This window comes from Monodelphis domestica, chromosome 3, assembly GCF_027887165.1.
Source record: "Monodelphis domestica isolate mMonDom1 chromosome 3, mMonDom1.pri, whole genome shotgun sequence".
NCBI classification, from domain to species: domain Eukaryota; kingdom Metazoa; phylum Chordata; class Mammalia; order Didelphimorphia; family Didelphidae; genus Monodelphis; species Monodelphis domestica.
Genome location: NC_077229.1, coordinates 143,756,443 through 143,778,428, shown reverse-complemented (window position 1 = coordinate 143,778,428; position 21,986 = coordinate 143,756,443). Strand labels below are relative to the sequence as shown.

Genomic DNA, 21,986 nt, shown 5'->3' with positions numbered 1-21,986 from the left:
AATGAGTACATAGTACAAATCAATAATTAAATTAAATAGTCAAATTAATAGTCAAGATTAAATAGTCAAAATCAGTGTGATGCAACCAGATTCCATATCTTAAAGATATGAGGTGATATAATCATGTGAAAATAAGTTGATATGACTGAGTATTTTGACCTTTGCACATTCATGAAAAAATAACAGTAATACAACAGCTATCAAACATTAATTAATATGGCACTCTAAAATCATTATATAGGTCTATTACAAAAACTTACACTCCTCCCAAACTGAACACTTATGAAAATCATTCGTAAAATTATTAAGTGGCTAAACAGTGGTCCTTGCTTGCATTTCAAAAGTTTTCTGGGGTAAATGTCATTTAGTATATTAAAACAATTAAATGATCAAGTTGGAGTGAAGGGGGGGCTGATTCTTGAACACATATAAATATAATCCATATCGAAAATGAGTGAAGAATTTCAATAACACTGAGTTTTGACTTTGGTACAATGCACTTTCAAAGTGCCAGCACCCTGACACTACAGAGAGACAATCTGAGTGTTTTAAACAATAAATAAAAAAAAGATTAAAGACTAATATTATCAATAATTCATGCCATATACATTGTTAGTTGCTATGCTCATCCATCAGATGAGCCCTTAGGGGAAGAAAACAACAAAAAATAAAGTCAGAAAAGAAAATCATACTTCTAAACATTTAATAACTTTTGCTTATGTAACCATCTGTGCTACATAAATCTGTAACTTCTGTATTACATAATGTTGAGGTCTTAGCAGTTTTTGTTTTTTCTTTAAACCGGTACCAGATGCATTTAAAGGCTGGCTTTTAGTTCACATGCAGCTTTCCGTTTTCCAAGAGCACTTATTTCCTCTTCTAAATTTCTTCTCCTTTCTTCAAGTTTGATTCTTTCTTCTTGATGAAGTCTTTTAAGATGTTCAAATTTTGCCTGGAGCTCTCGCTCAGCTTCTTTCAAAATAGCTTCTTTTTCTTTCACTCGCTTGACAAACAACTGTTTCATCTCCTCTTCTTTCCTTTGAAGTTCACAAAAGGAATCATACCTTTTGATTTCTTGTGACTCCAGAACACTTAGAGGCTTTTTCTCTGGACATACCTCTTTAAAGCCGGTTTCCTCCAGTTTGCAACGCCTATAATTTTCATAGTGTCGAATATGGGTTTGTTCTCTCAGGTCTTCCATATTTGTGCAAATAAGCATTTCCCGGAGCTTTACAAAGTCACAGTGATTTTCATTTTCTACTTGTACAATGCCCCAGGGATACCGACGAGCTTTCACCATCTTATTCCCAAGTTTGACCTCCTCTGTACTCCCCACAACAGCAAATGGTAAATGTCCATTCATTGAAGAATTAAGCTGAGCAACAGTTTCATCGTCTGTTGGGAATTGGTAAAACTGGATCCCATTGGAGACCAATTCATTCATGAGTTTAAGCTTAAACTTCTGCAAGTCGCATTTAGAAAGTGTATCAGCTTTGGCAATCACCGGAATGATGTTTACCCTGCTATCCAGATGCTTCATGGTTAACAAGTCAAGAGCCTTAAGGGAATGCCCTGTAGGTGCAATAAAGTAAAGGCAAACATGGATTCGAGAATCTCGGTAGTTAAAGAGTGAACGTTTAACCTTCAATTCTTCTTGAAGATATGCCTCAAATTGGGCATCTATGTAATCCACTATTGGTCGATAGCTATCTTCTTTATTTATCTGGTCTCCAAATCCCACTGTATTTACGATGGTCAGTTTCAAGCGGACATTGCTTTCCTGGAGTTCATATGTTTGGGCTTTAAGTCTTACATTGGGGTGAAAGTGAGAGGAACCGCAGTGATCAAAATTAGTGTTAAACAACGTGTCTATCAGGGTCGACTTTCCGATTCCAGTTTCCCCCACACAGAGAATGTTGAAACAGAACCCTTGCTGAAGGGTCCTGTTGACCAACTGATCAGGCAAACTTTCAAAACCCACATGGCCGGTTATAGTTAAAGAACGAGGGTCTTCGTCTGTTATCCTTTCTTCTTTACATGGTTGGGAGGTGACACAAGTTGCTTTGATTCCCACAAGAGACTGATAGACCATATGCCGTGCCACCTCAGAAGAAGCCATGGTTCCCAGAGATGAAGTGTGGGGTGGCCCGGCGGGATCCTGGGGAAAACCGAAGCCGCAATTTCGGTGCCCTCTAGCCTCCGAAGGTGGAGGGGAAAGCCCAAGAGGGAGAAAGTAAGTCGTCACAGCTACCGCTTTGGGCTCCCCACGGTTGGAATTTAACCGGCGGCTGAAGACAATCTGGAGCACGCGGAAGCGGATGGACTAAAGTAAGCAAAGGGGATCCCCGGGACTGGAGAAAGTGGAGCCAGGGTCCCGCTACTATGATTACGCGCTGAAGGAAATGTGCGCTTCTTCTAGTTTAAAGACACCTGGCTATTCTTTGTACTTTAGAAGTATTATTCCATTTTCACAAGTCAGCAGGCAGGCTCAGAAAGGTAAGATGGCTTGCTTCAAATTGACCTCGTAGGAATGTGCAAATGTGACGTGATGTGTAGCTCTTTTGATTAAAAAAAAAAAATCTTCACTGGCTTTTGGGGGCGTCTAGAAAAAAATAAATCCTGTTAGGCATTTTAACACCACAACATCCTCTCATCTTTACAATTGCAAGCTTTAAAAAAAAAAAATTCCCCCAGGTTATATGATTCTTGTTGTCTCCCTCCCTTCTTCCTTCCCCACTCCTGGAGTTGACAAGCAATTCTACTGGGTAATGCATACATTATCACTCAAAACCTATTTCCATATCATTCATTTTTATAATGATCTTTTAAAACCCACACTCCAAATCATATACCGGTATAAACAAGTAAAAAATCATGTTTTCTTCTGCATTTCTTTTCCAAGGGTTCTTTATCTAGATGTGGATAGCGTTTTGTTCTAAGTCCCTCAGAACTGACCTGGGTGCTTTCAGTAGCAAAGTCAATTATATTTTATCCTCCCACAATTTTTCAGATATTATGTATAATCTTCTCCTAGTTCTGCTTATTTCACTCTGCATGAGTTCATGTAGGTCATTCCAGTTCTTATTGAAATCCATGGATTCATCATTCCTTATAGCATAATAGTATTCCATCAGGAATCATATACCACATTATTTTCAGCCATTCCCTAATGAAGGGACATCCTCTGGTTTTCCAATTTTTTAGTGCAAGCTTTTTAAATAGGAAACTGAGCAAGTTAGACCTGTGCTTTGTAACATTTGTTTTGTGTCACTAGATGAAGAATCGATTGGAGAGGGGAGAGACTGGAAACAGACTTACGGATTTTTTAAAATATTAATGTTCTATTTTGTGTGTATGTGTGTATACATATTAATGTTTTCCATTTTGTCTATATGTACAAAAGAGCATCAGTGAAGGTATATATTATATCTAAAGAGCATTAAAGTTAATACTTGTTCTATATGTACATATACATATACATATTTATATAATTAAAGTCATCCACTACCACTTGTCCATCCACAAGGAGAAGTCTTTTCTTATAATAAATACATATAGTCAAGCAAAACAAATCAATAGATTGGTCATGATTTGAATGTATGCCTCCTTCTGCCCCTTTGGTTTATCATCTCTCTTCCAAGAAGGGAAGGAATATTTAAAATAATTAAAAGAAGTATAGTAGGAAATATAAAACAAGTGTACATTATATACATATATACAAACTGTATATACATATATAGTGTATGAATATGTATGTATATTCACATGTATATAACTACCTATATACATAATATTGTATTATAGAGATATGTTCTATGATTTTACTAATATTGCAAATTGATTCTATTAATATTGGGAATTCCCTGATGAAAGAAAAATCTTTACCAATGGAGAGTTCCAGTTTGTCTGCATCTTGCCATAGAGTTGCCTAAAAATCAGTTAAATTTGCAGTTAAATAACTTACCAAAAATCATACATGAATTGCCCAAAATCATGCAATCGGTATGCATCAATGGCAGGGCTTGAACCAAGATTTTCCTCTCTTCAAGGCTTTCTATCTATTAGATCACATTGTGTCTCAAGTTTTATATATGTGTATTTTAAATATTGTACATAATTTGCAATTTAAATTTAAATAAGTATCTTTATTGTTCTTTGAATGTCAAAATGCATTTATTGAATATTGTTTGCAGCAACAAAAAATAAGGAAAATAAAGAAGGTTATTGTATCAGTTGAGGTAAGAACCAATGGCCTAAATTAGGACAATGGTCATTGACTAAAGAGAAGTGGATGTACAAGGGAAATGTTGTGGAGGTAAAATAAATGAGACTTGGTTTCTGATTGGCTATGGGAAAGAGGGATGCAGGGGAAAGGAGAAGAATATATTTTTGAGATTGCCAACGTAGGTGTTGAAAGGATCATAGTAACTACAAGAGAAAAGGGGAAGCTGTAAAGAATGATGGATTTAGGAGAAGATAATGGCTTCTATTTTTGAGTGTGAATTTGAGGTAAATATAATATATTCCATTTTAAATGCTCCATAAGCAGTTGATGATGTAGAATTGTAGTTTTGGAGAGAGACTGGGACTAGAAATAGAGATTTCGAACTCATCTGCATAGAGATAATTGAGAAAGAAATAGTTGAATGATCTTTAGAGATAGGTGATATATAATGTCTTTTATAACTCTAAAATTCTATTGCTCTATTAACATATAATATTTGCAATGACTGGGCATAGTATGCTAGTACCCAGTACTGCATGATTTAGCTCCATCTGTAAACAGGCAAGAGGAAAGGAGATAGGGCTTCCATTAGTATGAATGAGATCTAAGTTCATAATAAATGGAGACTGGATACAGAAAGAGAAAAGATTAGATCTTTGGAAGGAAGTGATTAAACCTTCATGATCATTATGCCTAGGATAAGAATTTGTTTTTCATAAGGTGAATTCTTAGTGACATAAGACCACAGAATTATGCAACTAAATATGCTGAAGAAGGTAGTTGAAGAAAGATATGATAATCTAAAGAGCAAATTTCTCACATGAATGCAAGCAATTCCAATTATTTTTTTAAAGGAGTGGCTGCCTAAAGAGAACAACATGACCGTAAAGGGTCAATTGACTTAGTTTTGTAAAAGACATATACAAAAGGTAGACTAGGATTAAATATAAAAACATGAGTGAAAGGACAAAATGACAAATGTTGGAGATGTGAAAAAATGGGAACACTAACACACTTTTGGTGTAACTGTGAATCAATCCAACTACTTTGGAGAACAATTTGAAATTACATACAGAGAGCTATAAAACTGTGTATATCCTTAGACCTAGCAATACTATCGTTAGGCCTATTTCCCAAGGAGATCAGAGGAAAAAGAAAAGGATTTATATGTTCCCAAAATATTTATAACAGCTTTCTTTGTGATGGCAAAAAAATAAAATTGAGGGGATGTCCATCAATTGGGGAATGGCTGAACAAATTGTGATATATGATTGTCATGCATGGATAATACAGCTACAGATTTGATATCTGAATAACTTGTGAATGTTCACTTCCAAAGACTAAACTGTGAAGCAGAAACATGAAAGACATAGTCTATATATATTTGCCAGATGATACATACGGGGAGGGGAGAGCTAAATAAATTTTTCAAGAAAGGTATAGAGAGCTTAAAAAATAAAAACATTTGAATGGCATGATATTGTGAGAATTAGTAGCAAAGCCCAAATGAGTCCCAAGGATGGTGAAAAAACTAAAGGATAGTTAAGAAGCCCTTTTTAAGCTATCAAGAGTATCAAAAATGGCATAGGACTGCTGCTTGGATGAAAAAAGGCTGATAATTCTATTCAGTAAATATTAAATTGACTACTATTTATAAGGCAATATGCTTAAATACTGAGGATTCAAAGACACACATATATGCAAAATATCTGACATCAAAGAGCTTATATTCTATAAGGGGGATAGAATAACAGATACATAAACAGAGAAATACAAACTATACACAAAGTACTTACTCACATGGAGCTATGATCTCAGATTTAGAATTCCCTCCAATAATGCAGATTGGTACTTCTTAGTACCTATTGGTACCTGCCCATTCTGTTGGACTCTCTTCAGTCTCCCCCTGTAAGATGACCACATTCCTTCCTCCTCTGACACAGCATCATGTCATAGAGGTTACATTAGGTTCTTGAAGACCATACCAACAGAAAACAAGCTCTGGTAGGTTTATAGGTCCTGCCATCCTGAAAAGGCTTAAATTATGGTCCCATGAACAATCCAAGTATGTTTCTTGAGGATCAGACTAATGACAGGGAGGTAAATCATCAATAAGTTGGCTGCCTAGTCATGATATGTTGTTTTTTTTTTTTAATTTGGGCATGGAAAACTATATACAAAGTAATATGACTTTCAAGAATAAGGGAATACTACCAGCTGGGGTGATAAGGACAGGACACATCTTATATAGACAATACACATCTTGTGTATTGTCTTCAATGTGTATTGGATTTTTTTAAAAAGCCACTAAGATTCCACTACAATGATCCAGAGAAGAGGTGATATGTGTGATCTGATAATACAGCTAGAAAGCTAGTATTATTGATAGGAATAGGCTTTAAAGTGTGTACAGAAACAGAGGAAAAACTAGTTTTCATAATACTAGGAGAACTTATTATTTGATGTTCACAACAACCTAAGGTAGGTGTTATTTCTGATCCCCATTTTATAGTTGAGGAAACTAAGGAAGGTAGAAATTAAACTGTTTGCCCAGAATCACATACCTAGAATGAGGAAATATTTAGACTTGGGTTTTTACCTGATTCTAGGCTGCGTACATGATCCACTGAACCTCCTGACTTCCTCTCAAGACCTTAAAATCCATAATCAAATGCATTTTCAGACATGGCCATGGAAATGTATGCTGTTGGACTATGTATATTTGTGATGAGGGTATATTATTGTTTAATGGAAAGGAATATGAGGGAGAGATAATAAATGCATAGAAAGTTTTTAAAAATCTAAATAGAGGAGCTAATACTTTGTCTTAGTGACAACAGGAAGCCACTGGATTTGGTAGGTCATATATAACTGATTCAACTTTGCATACCCTCTTAATTGAAATAATAAGTTGCAAAAAAGACTTCATTATGAGGAACATCTTTCACATAGGTAGAAATAAGTTACTTGGATTTATTTAATTCTCCAAATTGCATTCCCTTTAGACCTTAGCATTCACTTTCTTCATCTCTAGGTAGGCTAGCAATAGGAATTTATTAAGCTCTTAATATGGACCAGACACTGTGCTAAGTGCTGAGGATAAAAATACAAGCAAAAAGACAATCTCTTCCACAAAGCTTTCCTGCTGGGGAAAGATGACACACAAAGGAGAAAGAGAAAGAGGATATATTTGGATTTGAAGGGATAATTGAAAGTACCCATGTGGAGACATGACATTCAATTTGGAAAGCCAGAAGTACAGCCTGGAAGAGAATGAAGGTTGGCAGGCCTGAAACCCTCCCCAAAATGGAGGTCTAGGGAGAAGTGAAATAATGAGAAAAGGGGAAGAGTATGGTAAAAGCATGACCCAGGGTGAGAAGACCATAGGACAAATGAATCTTTTAGGGTGGAAAGCCTCAGGTGCTAAGGAAATTGAGGGAAGTTTTCAAGGTGAGACTGCAACTGAGGCAAAGTCTTATGACAAAGAAGCCAATGGGATTAGACAACACTAACTTTATTCCTATCTCAGCTACCCTCAGGCCTTAACCCTATACCTGACTGTTCTTGAGCCTTCTATCAGTCCTTAGCCACAGCTGCCGCTGATCCAGCACAAAGAGGCTTAGAGCTTCTCTATGTGCCCTTTATCTCTAGGATACTTTTAAACTTTGTTTAAAATTTTTTATTCTATCTGTCTGACTGTCTGCCCTTTGATCCAGCCGTAGCCCTCCTGGGTTTGTACTCCCAAAATATAATAAGGAAAAAGACATGTACAAGAATATTCATAGCTATGCTTTGTGGTGGCAAAAAATTGGAAAATGAGGGGTTGCCCTTCAATTGGGGAATGGTTGAACAAATTATGGTATGTGTTGGTGATGGAATACTATTGTGCTAAAAGGAATAATAAAGTAGAGGAATTCCATGGGGACTGGAACAATCTCCAGGAAGTGATGCAGAGTGAAAGGAGCAGAACCAGGAGAACATTGTACAGGAAGACTGTTACACTGTGGTACAATCAAATGTAATGGACTCCTCCATTGGTAGTAATGCATTGATCCTGAACAACTCAGAGGGTTACAAGAGAAAAAATACTATTCACATCCAGAGAAAAACTGTGGGAGTAAAAACACTAAAGAAAAACAACTGCTTAATGACATGAGTCAAAGGGGATATGATTGGGGATATAGACTCTAAATGAACATCCTAGTGCAAATACCAACAACATGGAAATGGATGGGTTCTGATCAAGAACACATGTGATACCCAATGAAACTGTGCATCGGTTATGGGAGGGAAAGGGGGAGGGTAGGGAGGAATAGAAAATGAGTCTTGTAACCAAGGAATAATGTTTGAAATTGACCAAATAAAAAATATATTTAAAAATTAAACAAATAAAAAAATGAAAAAAATAAAAAGTTTTATTCAACAGCAAACAGTTGGTCACTGAAAATCAAATCAGGGAGAAAGTTGTTAAAATTTAGCCAATCTTTCCTCATTGCCACCATCACTACCACCACCACCATGCTGGCTATAGGTTATATTCTGACAATCAGAAAGTGATGATTTAATTAATATAGTCATGATAATTAATACAGTTTTCTTGGTATTTCCTGATTTTCTACCTTTAGTGGGAAAAAAGCCTGCCAACAATGTTAGTAGACCAGTGTGCCAAATATAAATGATTCATCAGTTAATAAAGAAAAAGATGGGAGAAATCTTAGGTGTCAACTATAGAAGGGCTCGGGAAAGGAATAAAAATTTAAACACTTAGAAGATGTGTATTAAGTATCAGGCTCTATACTTCTAAATGGAGGACAAAAAATATTTCAAACCCTCTTAGAATTGCCATTTTAGTTAGAGAAGATATGACTTGTGCACAGAAGAAGAGTAGAGAAAATTCCAGACAATATCAAACCAGTGCATAGAGTAAATGCTCTCATCTAGAGTTCACATGTCACAAAATCCTGCTTTTAGTGTAATGTTTATATCCCAGTTCCAAACCTGGGGTGCATCTTAACTTTTTTATTTCCCTTTTCTACCAATTACATAATTAGCATTTCTACCAGACTTATGCTTTCAAAAATGGAATTATGGATTGTATTGCTGTGCTTTATTTCCAAATGAGTCCTAAACCTAATGCTTTTTATTATTTATTTTTATTTAATAAAATATTTTCCCAAATTTAAATATCTGTTTTCTTAAAAAAACTCTAATTCTCTTTCTTCCTTTCTCCCCTTCTCCCTACTTGAAACAGAAAGCAATTTGGTCTAGGTTTTATATGTTCAATCTTACAAAATATATTTCCACATCAGTCATTTTATGAAAAATGACTTATAAATAACCCCAAGAAAATAAAGTGGAAGACAGTATACTTCTATTTGCATTGAGTCCATCAGGTCTTTATCTGGAGGTGGTTAGAATTAGTTGCCATGAGTGAGTCCTTTGGAATTTTCTTGGATCATCCTATTGCTTAGAATAGCTGAGTCATTCAAGGCTTAACATTATACAATATTGCTGTTACAATGTACCATATTCTCCAGGCTCTGCTCACTTTACCTTGTATCAGCTCAAACTATTGCTTAACACTGAAGTTGCAGTTTAAACAGTTTGCTTACATCTCCCAAGTTTTGTTTGTTTGTTTGTTTGTTATATTTTTCATTCCCTTGGGCAACATTTACATTTTTTTAAAAATTCCTCTGATGCCTTTTTTATTGGTCTCAGGAATCGCCCCTTAAAAATCCCTCGTCATTTGCTAAAACTTTTGTAAAGAAGGAAAATAAGAAAAAAATAACTAACAAAATACCTATATCTAGCACATGATGAAATATTTAACACAATTTTTCTATTGAAATCAAGGAAATGTGTTTTCTATTTCATCATTTGGAGAACAGGATTTTTTATTTCAATGTATGGCAATTTAGATACATTTGTGTGTTATTATTGGGTTAAAAGCATTTTTGTTGCTGTCGTTGTTTAGTTTGGTAATCATTGTGAATATTGTTCTCCTAGTTCATTCACTCAAGCATTTATTAAATATTGATTATGTGCCAGCAGAGGGAGTTAAATGGCATTGTAGATAGAGCACCAGGCCTATAGGCAGGAAGACCTGAGTTCAAATCCATCCTCAGATACTTGCTGGCTGTGTGAGCCTGGGCAAATCACTTAACCTTCTTTGACTCTGTTTCCTCATCTGTAAAATGAGGTCTAGAAAGAAATGGCAAACCACTCCAATATCTTTGCCCAGAAAATCTCAAATAGAACCACAATGACTCAGATATGACAACCAAAACAACAAGAATAAATGAATGAACCTTAACAACAAATGAGGAATTAGCCACACTCATAGTCACTTTTATACCTTTAATCACTCGATTGCTAACAAAATTGTAAAATGAAATTACAGAAGATTATCACAATTCAATAAATATAAAGCCATAAGCAATAAACATCTCTGCCTATAAAGAAAAATAAAAGAACCTGGTGTGATTGGGGAGAGAGTGAAATTAAATGGGAGGCATGTAGCAGATGTCATTCGTTTTGATTTTGGGCTCAGGAAACCTCAGCCAGATTCTACTGCTATGAATCTCAGTGTTTATATAAGCAGATGGCAACAACAATCATGAAATGCCATTAAAAAAAGGTAGCCAGATTAATTGGAAATATGAGCACAATTTTACTAGCAGATTGAAATTAGAAAATACAAATGTACTTAGGAAAGTGAAATATCTTATACCTGTATTCAAAGGTCTGAAGTAATTTGGGAATGAGAAAAAAAGAATATTTTATGAATTGTCAGCAAAGTGAAGATGACACAAAACTAGAAGGGACAGCTAACAGACTGGAAAAGAGAGTTGGGATCCAAAAGATCTTGACAGGCAAAAAAATGAAATATAAGAGAGACAAATGCTAAGTATTACACTTAGAGTAAAAAAAAATCAATTTCATTAAATGAGATGTAGGAGATATAATTAAGCTGGAGTTTGTCTGAAAAAGGTCTAGGGACTTTAGTAGATTTCAAGCTGAATATGAATTGATAGCATTTTGTGGCATCTCCAAAAGTCAGTATTCAGGCAAGTGAATCAGGCAAGTGATTAAATGAAAGAAAGGAAGAGAGAAGAAAGAAAAAATAAAGAGAGAGGGAAGAAGGAAGGAAGGAAGGAAGGAAGGAAGGAAGGAAGAAGGAAGGAAGGAAGGAAGGAAGGAAGGAAGGAAGGAAGGAAGGAAGGAAGGAAGGAAGGATAAGAGAGAGGGAAGAAGGAAGGAAGGAAGGAAGGAGGGAGGGAAGGAAGGAACTAAGATAAGATATACATGTATGCATGTGTATATCTACATATATGTATTTATCTGTACATATATACATATGTATGTGTGTATGTATGTATTATTTATTGTTGTTCTTCATTTTAGTTGTCCCTGACTCTTTGTGACCCTATTTGAGACTTGTTTGATAAAGATATTGGAGCGATTTGACATTTCTTTCACCAACTCATTTCATAGATGAGGAAACTGCGGTGAATAGGGTTATGTGACTTGCCCAAGGTCTAGTATATGAGTATTGTTAGTTTCTGAGGGCCAGATTTAAACTCAGTTCTTCTTGATTCCAGGCCTGGCATTCTACCTAATATATGTGTCTTATATATGTGTAGTAACTAGGTGGCATAGTAGATATATAGAAATTAATAAATAGTATGTGTATATTTACATGTATATTTATTACTTTCAATTTTTAAGCATTACATGTAAGCTATTTTTGCTATATAATTATTATCATTATCATCATGTAAGGTTGATATAAGAGAAGCATGATTCCCAAGAATAAGGAAGTGATATTCCTCCTATACTTGGTCCTGATCACATCACATATTTAAAATATATTGTTTAGTGTTGACTGCCACATTTTGGGAAGGCCATTAGTACACTAGACAATGGCCAGAAGAGCAAAAACCAGGGTGGTAAAGGGTCTTTTGTCTATGTCATATGAGGGTCATAGAAGAAGCTAAGGATGTTTAGCATGGAGAAGACAATGAGATTGGAGAGAGGAAAGGGTTGTCTTTTAGTACTGGATGCTATCCAAGGAAGCCATATGAGACATGTTGTTTGGTCTCATGTAAAGGATAACTTTAGCGCTGTGACCTAAACTATGTTAATTATTTGGTCGCCATGGATATCCCAAATATAAAAAAATACCGAAGTCAGCTGGAAATTTATGGTGATTTAATTGATATAGTGGAAAGACATTAAGAAGAAGGAAGAAGGAAAGGGTGTAGGATTTCTTCTGCCTGGCTGGTGCCAGAAGACCAGAGGCTCTAGGAAGGTAAGGGTTTGGAGAGTAAAGGAGGAAGGAATCAGCCTGAACTCCAAGAGGGCCCAGTCAAAATGCCTGAACATGAATCAGCTCAAGGGCAAACTCACTGCCAAAACCCAGACAAATAGATACCACCACGCCAAGATGTTGGGATGCTTATCACGCTGCCAGCCAGAGTCACCTCTCTGGGGAAAGAGAGCAAAGAGAGGAAGTGATGTGCCTTTATTAAATGGTTTTACATCACTTTCCTGTATCTCATCTGTACCAATGATAGCTTAGCTTGACTTAGGACATCCCAGGGATCTGTCAGCTGTTTCTGCACATGTCTGTTGAAGGCCATCTTCTTAGATACTTAATCCTTTAGTATGGGTGCAGACATTCCTGACCTTGTTAAACGAAGTAGGTGGAGTAATGTAGAGTTACCAAGACCGGATTCTGTTAGACCAAGTATCTCCATTGTTACAAATCAGGAAATAGCTAAATCAAATCTTCTAAAGTATGGTCTGAGTAGGGTGGAGTAATTTTAAAATTCACACTCAGAAGGTCACATCAGGAATGATGGGTGGAATTTTCAAAAAGGTAGATTTAGTCTCAATGTGAGGAAAAATTTCTTTGAAATTACATGAAATAGGGAGTAGCTAGGTGCTTCAGTGCATTGAGAACCAGGCCTCAAGATGGGTTATCCTGGATTCAAAACTGTCCTCAGACACATCCTAGTTGTGTGACCCTGGGTAAGTCACTCAACCCCCACTGCATAGCCCTTACCACTCTTCTGTCTTGGAAACAATACAAAGTATTGATTCTAAGATGGAAGATAAGTTTGTTTGTTTGTTTTTTAATTAAATGAAATAGCTGGTTTGAGAGGTACTACATTCTCTTTCAATGGATCCTTTCAAAGAGAAGCTGAATGATGATGGCTTGTATGTATTGAGTGGACATTTCATTTCTAATACAAGTTGCATTGAATGGCCACTGGGGTCACTCCCAACTCTGAAATTTTGAGATTCAGTGATTCAATAGTGGATAAGGCACTATTCAAGTTCAGTTTAATTCCCAGTTCTGTCCTTTATTTTAACAGCTATGTTTATCTTAAACAAATCACTTAGATTCACTGAATGTTAACTTCCTCATCTATAAAATGAGTGTAATAGTACTTGCACAATGTACCTCCCAGGACTGTTGTGAAGATAAAGAGAAATAAAGAATGTAAATACTTTGTAAATGTATATTATTATGCAAATATCAGTTATTATTAGTAGTAAAATGTGACATGAAAATATCCTTAATGTAAGATAGTTAACATAAGGTAGTAGAAAATTATTTTATTTATTCACATCTAGAACAATTTATGAAAGACTTATAAACAATACATAATTAAAGTGAAGCTTTGAAAAATAGAAATGCATCTCTTTAAATAGCTAGAGAAACTTACTTAAAGTATTTCATTTTTTCACAAGTAAATTATTCAGATTACTAAAGGTATTTTTCCTTTGAGGGTCTAAAATAACAAACTTTTCTAAAATATGTTGTTTTATATTTATATTTCCATTATCTTAGTGTATAACTCATATAATGTTATGTTTTTCCCCATTATTCTAATAGATCAGGGATCTCATGGAAGAGAGTATTTTCACTGAAAATACAGATTTCAATCTGTGCCTGGCCATCCCATGTGATTTTTGTACCCATCCTAGAAATGTAGGAGCAAGTGTCCACGCATGTTCTGGAGCCTTCTCCAGTTCTCCTGACTGTGATGGTATCAGTGGATCCTGTCCATCTGTGGTTTCTTGCTTTCAGTCCATGACCAGCCTAGCTGCTTTGTACAAATATTTATTTTTGATGGCATGTTCCCCAGATCTCCTTTATGAGCCCTTGTTTATAATAGTGTTATAGGCTCACCTTGTTCATTCAACCTTCTCCTCAATGTGTTATTTTTCTGCCTTGTAGCCTACTGCTGATTTACATTCTAAACCAGGAGTTCTTAACCTGAGGTCCAATGACAAAATTTATTCCCCTCATTGAACTTGGGATGGGGGAAAAAAACCAATTACATCTTTATTTAATTTTCCTGTGCTGATCCTTTGGAAATCATACATGGGAACCCACAGAAATTGCCCACTCAACTTGCCACTCTTGGCACCATGTAGCCTCCAATTCACCAGTTCATTTTCTACCCTGCTCCCCTCACAATGCATTCCTATCATCCTGCTTTCCACCTGTTACTTTATGACCTGGAATTAAATCTCCATTGCTAATTGCCTCTGAAAAGAATGTCCATTAACTTCTAAGAGCCTTGCCATTCTATTTATCTTCTCTGTGGCTTCCCAAATCCTAAAGTCCTTTCACTATGAACAGGCTTCTATAAATGTTTCTTTCATTGGAGAGCAAACTCCTTGAAAGCAGATATTAAAATATATTTTAATTTAATTGTTTACATGTTGGTACAATTTTAATAATTGTTTTCTGTTATTTTGTAATCCATGTTTTCTGCCTCCCTACCTCTTGTCCCCCCTTCCCAGAGATGACAGATAAATATATAGGTTATACACATGCTGTCATGCCATATGTATTTCCATGTTCATCATATTGTGAAAGACACCTGTCACTTATATGAAAAAAAAACTCAGGAAGGTAATACAGGAAAGATAGTATGCTTTAGTCTATATTCAGATTCCATCAGTTGCTTCTATAGTGGTGAATCACTTTTTTCATCATGAGTCTCTTGGAGTTACCTTGGATCCTTTCGTTGCTGATGATAGTTAAATTATTCACAGTTGATCATAGTACATTATTGTTGTTATGGTGTACTTTTTTATTTTTTTATTTTTTGTTATCATCCTGTTTATCATTTCTTATGGCATTCTTATATATTCTATTAAAAGCACATACCACAAGTTGTTCAGCCATTCCCCAATGGATGAACATCCCCTCAGTTTTCAATTCTTTGCCACCACAAAAAGGGCCACATGATAAATATTTTTGTACAAATAGGTCCTTTCCCCCATCTTTGTTCTCTTTGGGATGAGCAGAGGTGGTTTTGATTTTGTGTTTGTATCCCCAGTTATTATTATTATTGGCAAAAAAATAAGTCTCTAATGTCATTCATTCATGCATTCATTCCTCCGCCATTTATTTGGGTACTTCTGGTGTTTTTTGAATGATCATCAATTTCAGTTCTTTGGTATCTATAGTAGGGATAGGCACAGGGATCAATGCTAGATATGTGATTTTACAGGGAGGAAACTAAATGAAGAAACGCCCTTTACCAAGGCAAGAGAGAACCTTCTCTTCATTGCATGACCTTAGATGGTTGCTTAGACAACTAAGAAATTAGATGGACTGCCCAGGATTGCCCAACAAGTTTATGTCTCATGTGGGAGTTAAACCTGGGCCTTCTTGTCTTACAAGCCAGCTCTCTAGACACACTTCCATTCCAAAGTAATTAGTACAAACATGAATTGTGTAAATGAACAATAATGCAGCAATGCTTCTGGGGGGTGCCAGTGAGGTGTGCTGAGCTATAGTATTTGCCCCAACACTAAATCTCAGATAATCATGCCTTTATATTTCTCTGAGCTTTTACATTCTCTTCACTTTTTCCTCTTTAAATCTGACACTTCTCACCATCAATGAAGTTATCTAGCAAGAATACTGACTCTATTCAAGTCTTGCTGCTTTTAATCTTCTGTGGCCCTAGAAGCCTCATGTCTAAGTTTGTCAGAATTATGTATCAAATAGAAGACAATAGGATCTGAGTGAGGGAACCTTTCTTATCAATAAAGTGTATGGGATCTAGAGCATAGGTTTCATGACAGCTGTCTTCTTTATTTAAGAGAACTTTTTTCTTCTTTTATTTCTGGGTTATCTTCTGTTCTTTGTATGGTGGAAATTTCTAAAATCTGATCTTTGAATAAATGACAAGTTACCACATAAAGATAGAAGAATTTGAAAAAATAACTCAAAGGTGAAATTATAGCCCCCATTATTTAAGTAATGAATGATTTTAGCCTTTCCCCCCTTTATAATATTTCCTTGTTATTCACTTTAATTTCTTCCCCTTTAAGGGTGAGTTTACCACCACCCCCTTCTAAAATTGCAGTTTAAAATAGATTCATTCTCCTTTCAGTGGTTCCTCACTTTTCACCATAGTCCCTACCCCAAATCATTTAGTAATGAACTGGCCAGAGAAAGATGCTAGTCTCTCCTTTTCTTGAAGCCAGATGAGGCCCGTGAGGATATAAAACCTTCCATGACTCCTTCCATGCTTTCAATTCCTTCATAGTTATCCTTGATACAAACCTATCTTCCTATCTTCTCTAGCAAACTGATTTCACTGTCATGCATTGCCATTTTCTCTTTTCTTAACTCTTGGGGTCATCTCTGCTGTCTACAAATATGTCAAAGTTTCCTCTTGCCCTCCTCAACTAAACTGCCAAAGCTGTCTATAATCAGGGTCTCCACTTTCCCTTCACACCCCTGCTTCTAAACCTTCTGCCAGTCAACCTGGTTTCAGAGTTCCTCTTTCAACTGAATCTTCTCTCTAAAGTTATTGTTGTACAGTCTTTTGGTTGTGTCTGATTGCATAGTGTCCATGAGGTTTTCTTGGGAAAAAAAATACTGGTATGGTTTTGCCATTTGCTTTTTCACACCATTAAGACAAACAAAGATTTACTGATTTCCCCAGTCACACAGCTAATAAGTATATGAGGTCTTATTTGAACTCAGGTCTTCCTGATTCCAGGCCCAGTGCTCTTTCTACCAAGCCATCTAGCTGTCTTCTTTGAAGGTACCATCACTTATTTAGCAAAAATCTAATGACTTGCTCTCGATCTTCATTTTTCTTCACTTCTCTGCATCATATGGAGCCCTTGGCAAACTTCTGAATAGAGACACTGCCTTTTAGAGTTTTCCTGACTATTTTGTCTTCATTTTCCTCCCATCTGTATGACCTATTTCTTCTCAGCTTCTTTTACTGACTGATATTATCCCCCAACAGTGTCTCCTAAGCCTCTTTCCTTTTCTCTCTATCCTCACTCATTTGGTAATCTCATCACCTCTCACAGATCCAATTATCAGACAATGACAGCTAGTCAGCGCAGAGGATAGAATTCTGGTTGTGGAGTCAGGAAGGCCCAAGTTTAAATCCAGCCTCAAACACTTATTAGCTGTGGGACCTTGGACAAGTTCATTTGCGCCCTGTTTGCCTATGTTTCCTCCTCTATAAAATGAAGGTAATAATAGCACCTACCTCCCACAGTTTTTGTGAGGATCAAATGAGATGTTTATAAAACGTTTAGCACCTTGACTGGCACATTAGAGGCATTATATAAATTCTAGTTTATTATTAGTGTTGTTATTGTTGTTTTCGTTATTATAATTATCTCTATGTAGATTATTCCCAGATCACTAATTATCTATTGGGCATTTCTGACTGGATGTCTCAGAGCCATCTCAAACTCAACACATCCAAAATAGAATTTGTTATTTAACAAACAAATGAAGAAATAATTTTCCCTCTTCTGAACTTCCCTATTACTGTTAAGGGTACCACCATCCATCTAGTCAAATGATGGTATCCTCAACCCCTCTTTTCACATTTCCAATAGGTCCAGTTGCTAAATCATATCATTTCTTTATGTAATTTCCTGGACTATTGCAATAGTTTTCTACTTGCTCTTCATTACTAGAGTTTCTTCCCACTTCAATTTCCTCCACAGTAGCTGTAATTTTTCTGAAGTGTAGTTTTAACCATGTCACTTTCTATCTTAACTAAATAAACTTTAGTGGTTTTCTTTTATCTCCAGAATCAAATAAAAAACCCTATGTTTACTATTTAAATCTCTTATAACTTAGTCCCTTTCTCCCTTTCCATTCTTCTTGCATTCTATTCATTTTCACAATCTCTATGACCTAACCAGACTGGATTCCTTGTTATTTCTCTAACATAAAACTCTATGTCTTTAACCCAGCCATTCTCCTTGTTTTAAATTTCTTACAGCCAACTTCAGACTCTTAGAATCTCTGGTTTCCTTTAAGACTCAGTTGAAGAATCACTCCCTTCAGGAATACTCTCCTCATCTATACAACTGCTAGCATCATTCTTGCTAAAGCTAATTTACATCTATTCTATCTTTCCTTGTATGATCTGCTTTTCATGTTACCTGGGTTTCTGGCCAAACTGGGACTTTTTACATAAAACTCCCCTAAATGATGAAGAAAATGCTGATATAACATGTTAATTACATGAGGGGAAGAATTAGTTCAAGAAAATAGGAAAGGAAAAAATATATTTCTTCAAGAAGAATATCCATGGTACCAGTGTTTTCTTGAAAATATTCTCTAGAAACATGGATAATTCTCTATAAAATGGAAACCAAGACAATTGAATGATATTGAAAATCATAGAAATCCCCAAACATTATGAAGAAATGCCATCCATAAGAACAAGGACATGTTGAGACTATTGATCCCCAGAAGTTAAAGGCTTGGGAGAGTATTTAAATAAGGCACATATAGCAACTCACAAGGCAGCTAGGTGGCTCAGTGGATAGCAAAGCCTAGAGATGGGTGGTCCTGGGTCCAAAAATTGTCTCAGACACTTCCTAGCTATGTGACCCTCAGCAAGTCATTTAACTCCCATTTCATAGCCCTTACTGTTCTTCTGCTTTGGAACCAATACAGAACCAATACAGAGTATTGATTCTAAGATGGAAGTGTTAAAACAGCAGAATTTCTCTTAACTGGCTTCTGTGTAAGAGATCTGAAGATTCCATTACCTAGGAGACATATAAGGGAAAGAGCAGTTTGAAGGAAGCTTTTGCCTCTGGAGTTTCCTAGAGAGCAGGAACTCCATCTGTCTTTGTCTCAGTCAAACCACCAACTGAAAATTGAGGTAGAGAAAACAAATTTAAGGAGGTTGGAGTTTGATAGATGCTTATTGATTAACTTAGGCAGGTAGGTAGTGAATAAATTCTTAAATAGACAGTGGAGGATTTTAGGCCAGGCCTGGTCCAAGCAGAAGAACCTGCCCTTGAAGGCAGTTAGATTAGGGTTTTTAGAAATTTTAGTTAGGATCAGGGTTTTAGATATACTTATAAGATATTAGAGTAATATTCTTACTTTCCTCTCTCTTATTTCCTAACCAAACTTCTCTAAATAAACTAAGTGTTTTGTGCTTTACCAAACTGCTCTCCGTATTTTTGCAAACTCATACCCAAAATTTAACCCTTCACAGAAAGTAAAGGCATGTAGATGGCAGAGAGGATAGAATGCTTGTTCTAAAGTCAGGAGGACTCATCTTTCTCATTTCAAATCTGGCCTCAGATACTTGTTAGCTGTGAAACTTTTTAATGGAGGAATTTGTGAGTGGTAAAGAAAAAACATGATCCAGGAGAGACAGCTGATAGTTTAAGGTTGGCTCAGAGAGAGAAGAGTGGAATTTGATTAATATCCCCCTTCAGTCTTCCCTCCTCAGCTATTACTGCTCTCACAGATTGGCTCTTGTCCCCCTCCACTACTAGAGCCTAAAAAGTATCTTCTCAGGAAGATGTCTCTCCCCCTTCAAGCTGTCCCACTCACACTTGAGTCAAATTTGGGAAAGGATAACTACTTTAATATAAATCAAGTCAAGTAGGGTAACACAAAGAAAATGGCTGGCAGGGAAACAATAGGTAAGGAAAATGGGGAAAGTGTTCCTTTTCTAAATCTTTCTTTTCCCTCTTTCCTTGAGTTTATGGAGAGAACTCAGGCCTTGGCAGCCTGAGCCCCCTGAGAGATAATCAGGTTTTAGGGGAAGGAAGAAGAAAGGTCCCAGGATCCTCCCCCCACTTATAATGCTGAGCCTACAGCATTGGCTAGAATCTCTGGGCAGGGAAGGGCACTAGTCCAGAGGGAATACCTTGCCAGCAAAGCTGTGCCAGGCTCAGGGAATAGAGGCAGTTGGAGGAGAAGTGAAGAAAAGGCAGCCCAGTCTCAGCCAAAATGCTGTATCTTGCCCCCCAACCCCCTTTCTGGAGGTTTTGACCTCAGGGTACATCCAGCTTTGCAGATCAACTCCTCTACCCTGGCTCAATCTCATAAATAGGGCAGATAAGAAGCCTTCAGAGGGCAGGGAAGCTCAAGCTTCAACACCACTCCCCCACAGACTGATCTGAGAGCCTTGCTGACTAAGCTCCAAGAGACAAAAGCTGCAACAAACTAAAGGCAGCAACCTTGAAAACAGGGCAGGAAACCCAGCTCCTTTTCTGCTATCAGCCAGGGAAGATTTTACTAACTTGATCAAACAGCAGAACAGAGAAGAAACCCACTCAGGACAGAACAAACCAAACCCACAGATTCAGCACATGATGAGAGGAGTAAGACTACAGGCAACTATACGGGGAAAGAAGAGGGAAATATGAGTAAACAACAGAAAGAGAAAAGAAATTACAATTGACAGCTTTTATCCAAGCAACAAACAAAGAGCACATGAAACAGAGGAGGATCAAGGAACACCAAGCAAAAACATAGAATCTTCAGAGAATTTGACACAGGCTTTGGAAGAACTCAAAATACAATTCAAAACACAATTAAGGGAGGCTGAAGAAAACTGAGAAAAGAACTTAGAAAGCAAAATAAATCATCTGGAAACAGAAAATAGTGTCTTGAAAGTCAAAATTAATCAGCTTGAAAATGAGACAAAGGGGATGAAAGATCAGAAGAAGAAGAATGACCAAAAAGCCAGGAATGAAATTCAGTCTTTAAAAACTAGAATCCAACAACTAGAAGCAAATGACTTCACAAGGCAGCAGGACAGTATAAAACAAAATTAAAAGAATGAAAAAATTGAGGAAAATATGAAATACCTCATCCATAAAATGGAAGATTTAGAAAACAGGTTCAGGAGAGACAAGTTAAGAATCACTGGTCTACCAGAAGATCATGACAGAAGAAAAAGCCTGGAAATCATTCTGTAGGAAATTATCCAAGAAAACTGCCCCAACATTCTAAAACAAGAGGGAAAAGTACTAATTGAAAGAATCCACAGATCATCTCCTATACTTAATCCCCAACTGACAACACCCAGGAATGTTATAGCCAAATTCAAAAACTACCACACCAAGGAAAAAATATTACAAGCTGCTAAAAAGAATTCATTCAGATACTATGGAACTACAGCTAGAATAACACAGGATGTGGCTACATCTACACTGAAAGACTGAAAAGCATTGAATATGATATTCCAGAAAGCAAGGGAATTAGGTCTATAACCAAGAATCGACTACCCAGCAAAACTCACTATATTCTTGCAAGGGAAAGTATGGTAATTGAATAAAATAGGAGACTTCCAAGCATCCATAAAGAAAAGACCGGACTTGAACAGAAAATTTGATGTCCAAACACAGAACTCAAGAGAATCACTAAAAAGTAATTAAGAAAGGGAAAAAAACAAAGAACAACAAAAAAAAACAAATACACTTT

At 36.4% G+C, this 21,986-nt stretch overlaps 1 protein-coding gene across 1 annotated transcript; it reads right to left on the bottom strand.

The window, feature by feature from the left end:
• Positions 1-686: 686 nt before the first annotated feature.
• On the bottom strand, positions 687-6,154 carry LOC100031849 (septin-10-like). The gene is made up of 2 exons (XM_056823164.1): positions 6,022-6,154; positions 687-2,602 (listed from the first exon to the last, which is right to left on the bottom strand). The coding sequence occupies exon 2, from the start codon at positions 2,117-2,119 to the stop codon at positions 818-820; it is 1,302 nt and encodes a 433-aa protein (XP_056679142.1). The 5' UTR covers positions 2,120-2,602; positions 6,022-6,154; the 3' UTR covers positions 687-817.
• Between the last annotated feature and the right edge of the window lie 15,832 nt (positions 6,155-21,986).

Bases quoted from the DNA above. Each gene is read 5' to 3' on its own strand.
- LOC100031849 (XM_056823164.1), bottom strand. From the start codon at position 2,119: ATGGCTTCTTCTGAGGTGGCACGGCATATGGTCTATCAGTCTCTTGTG.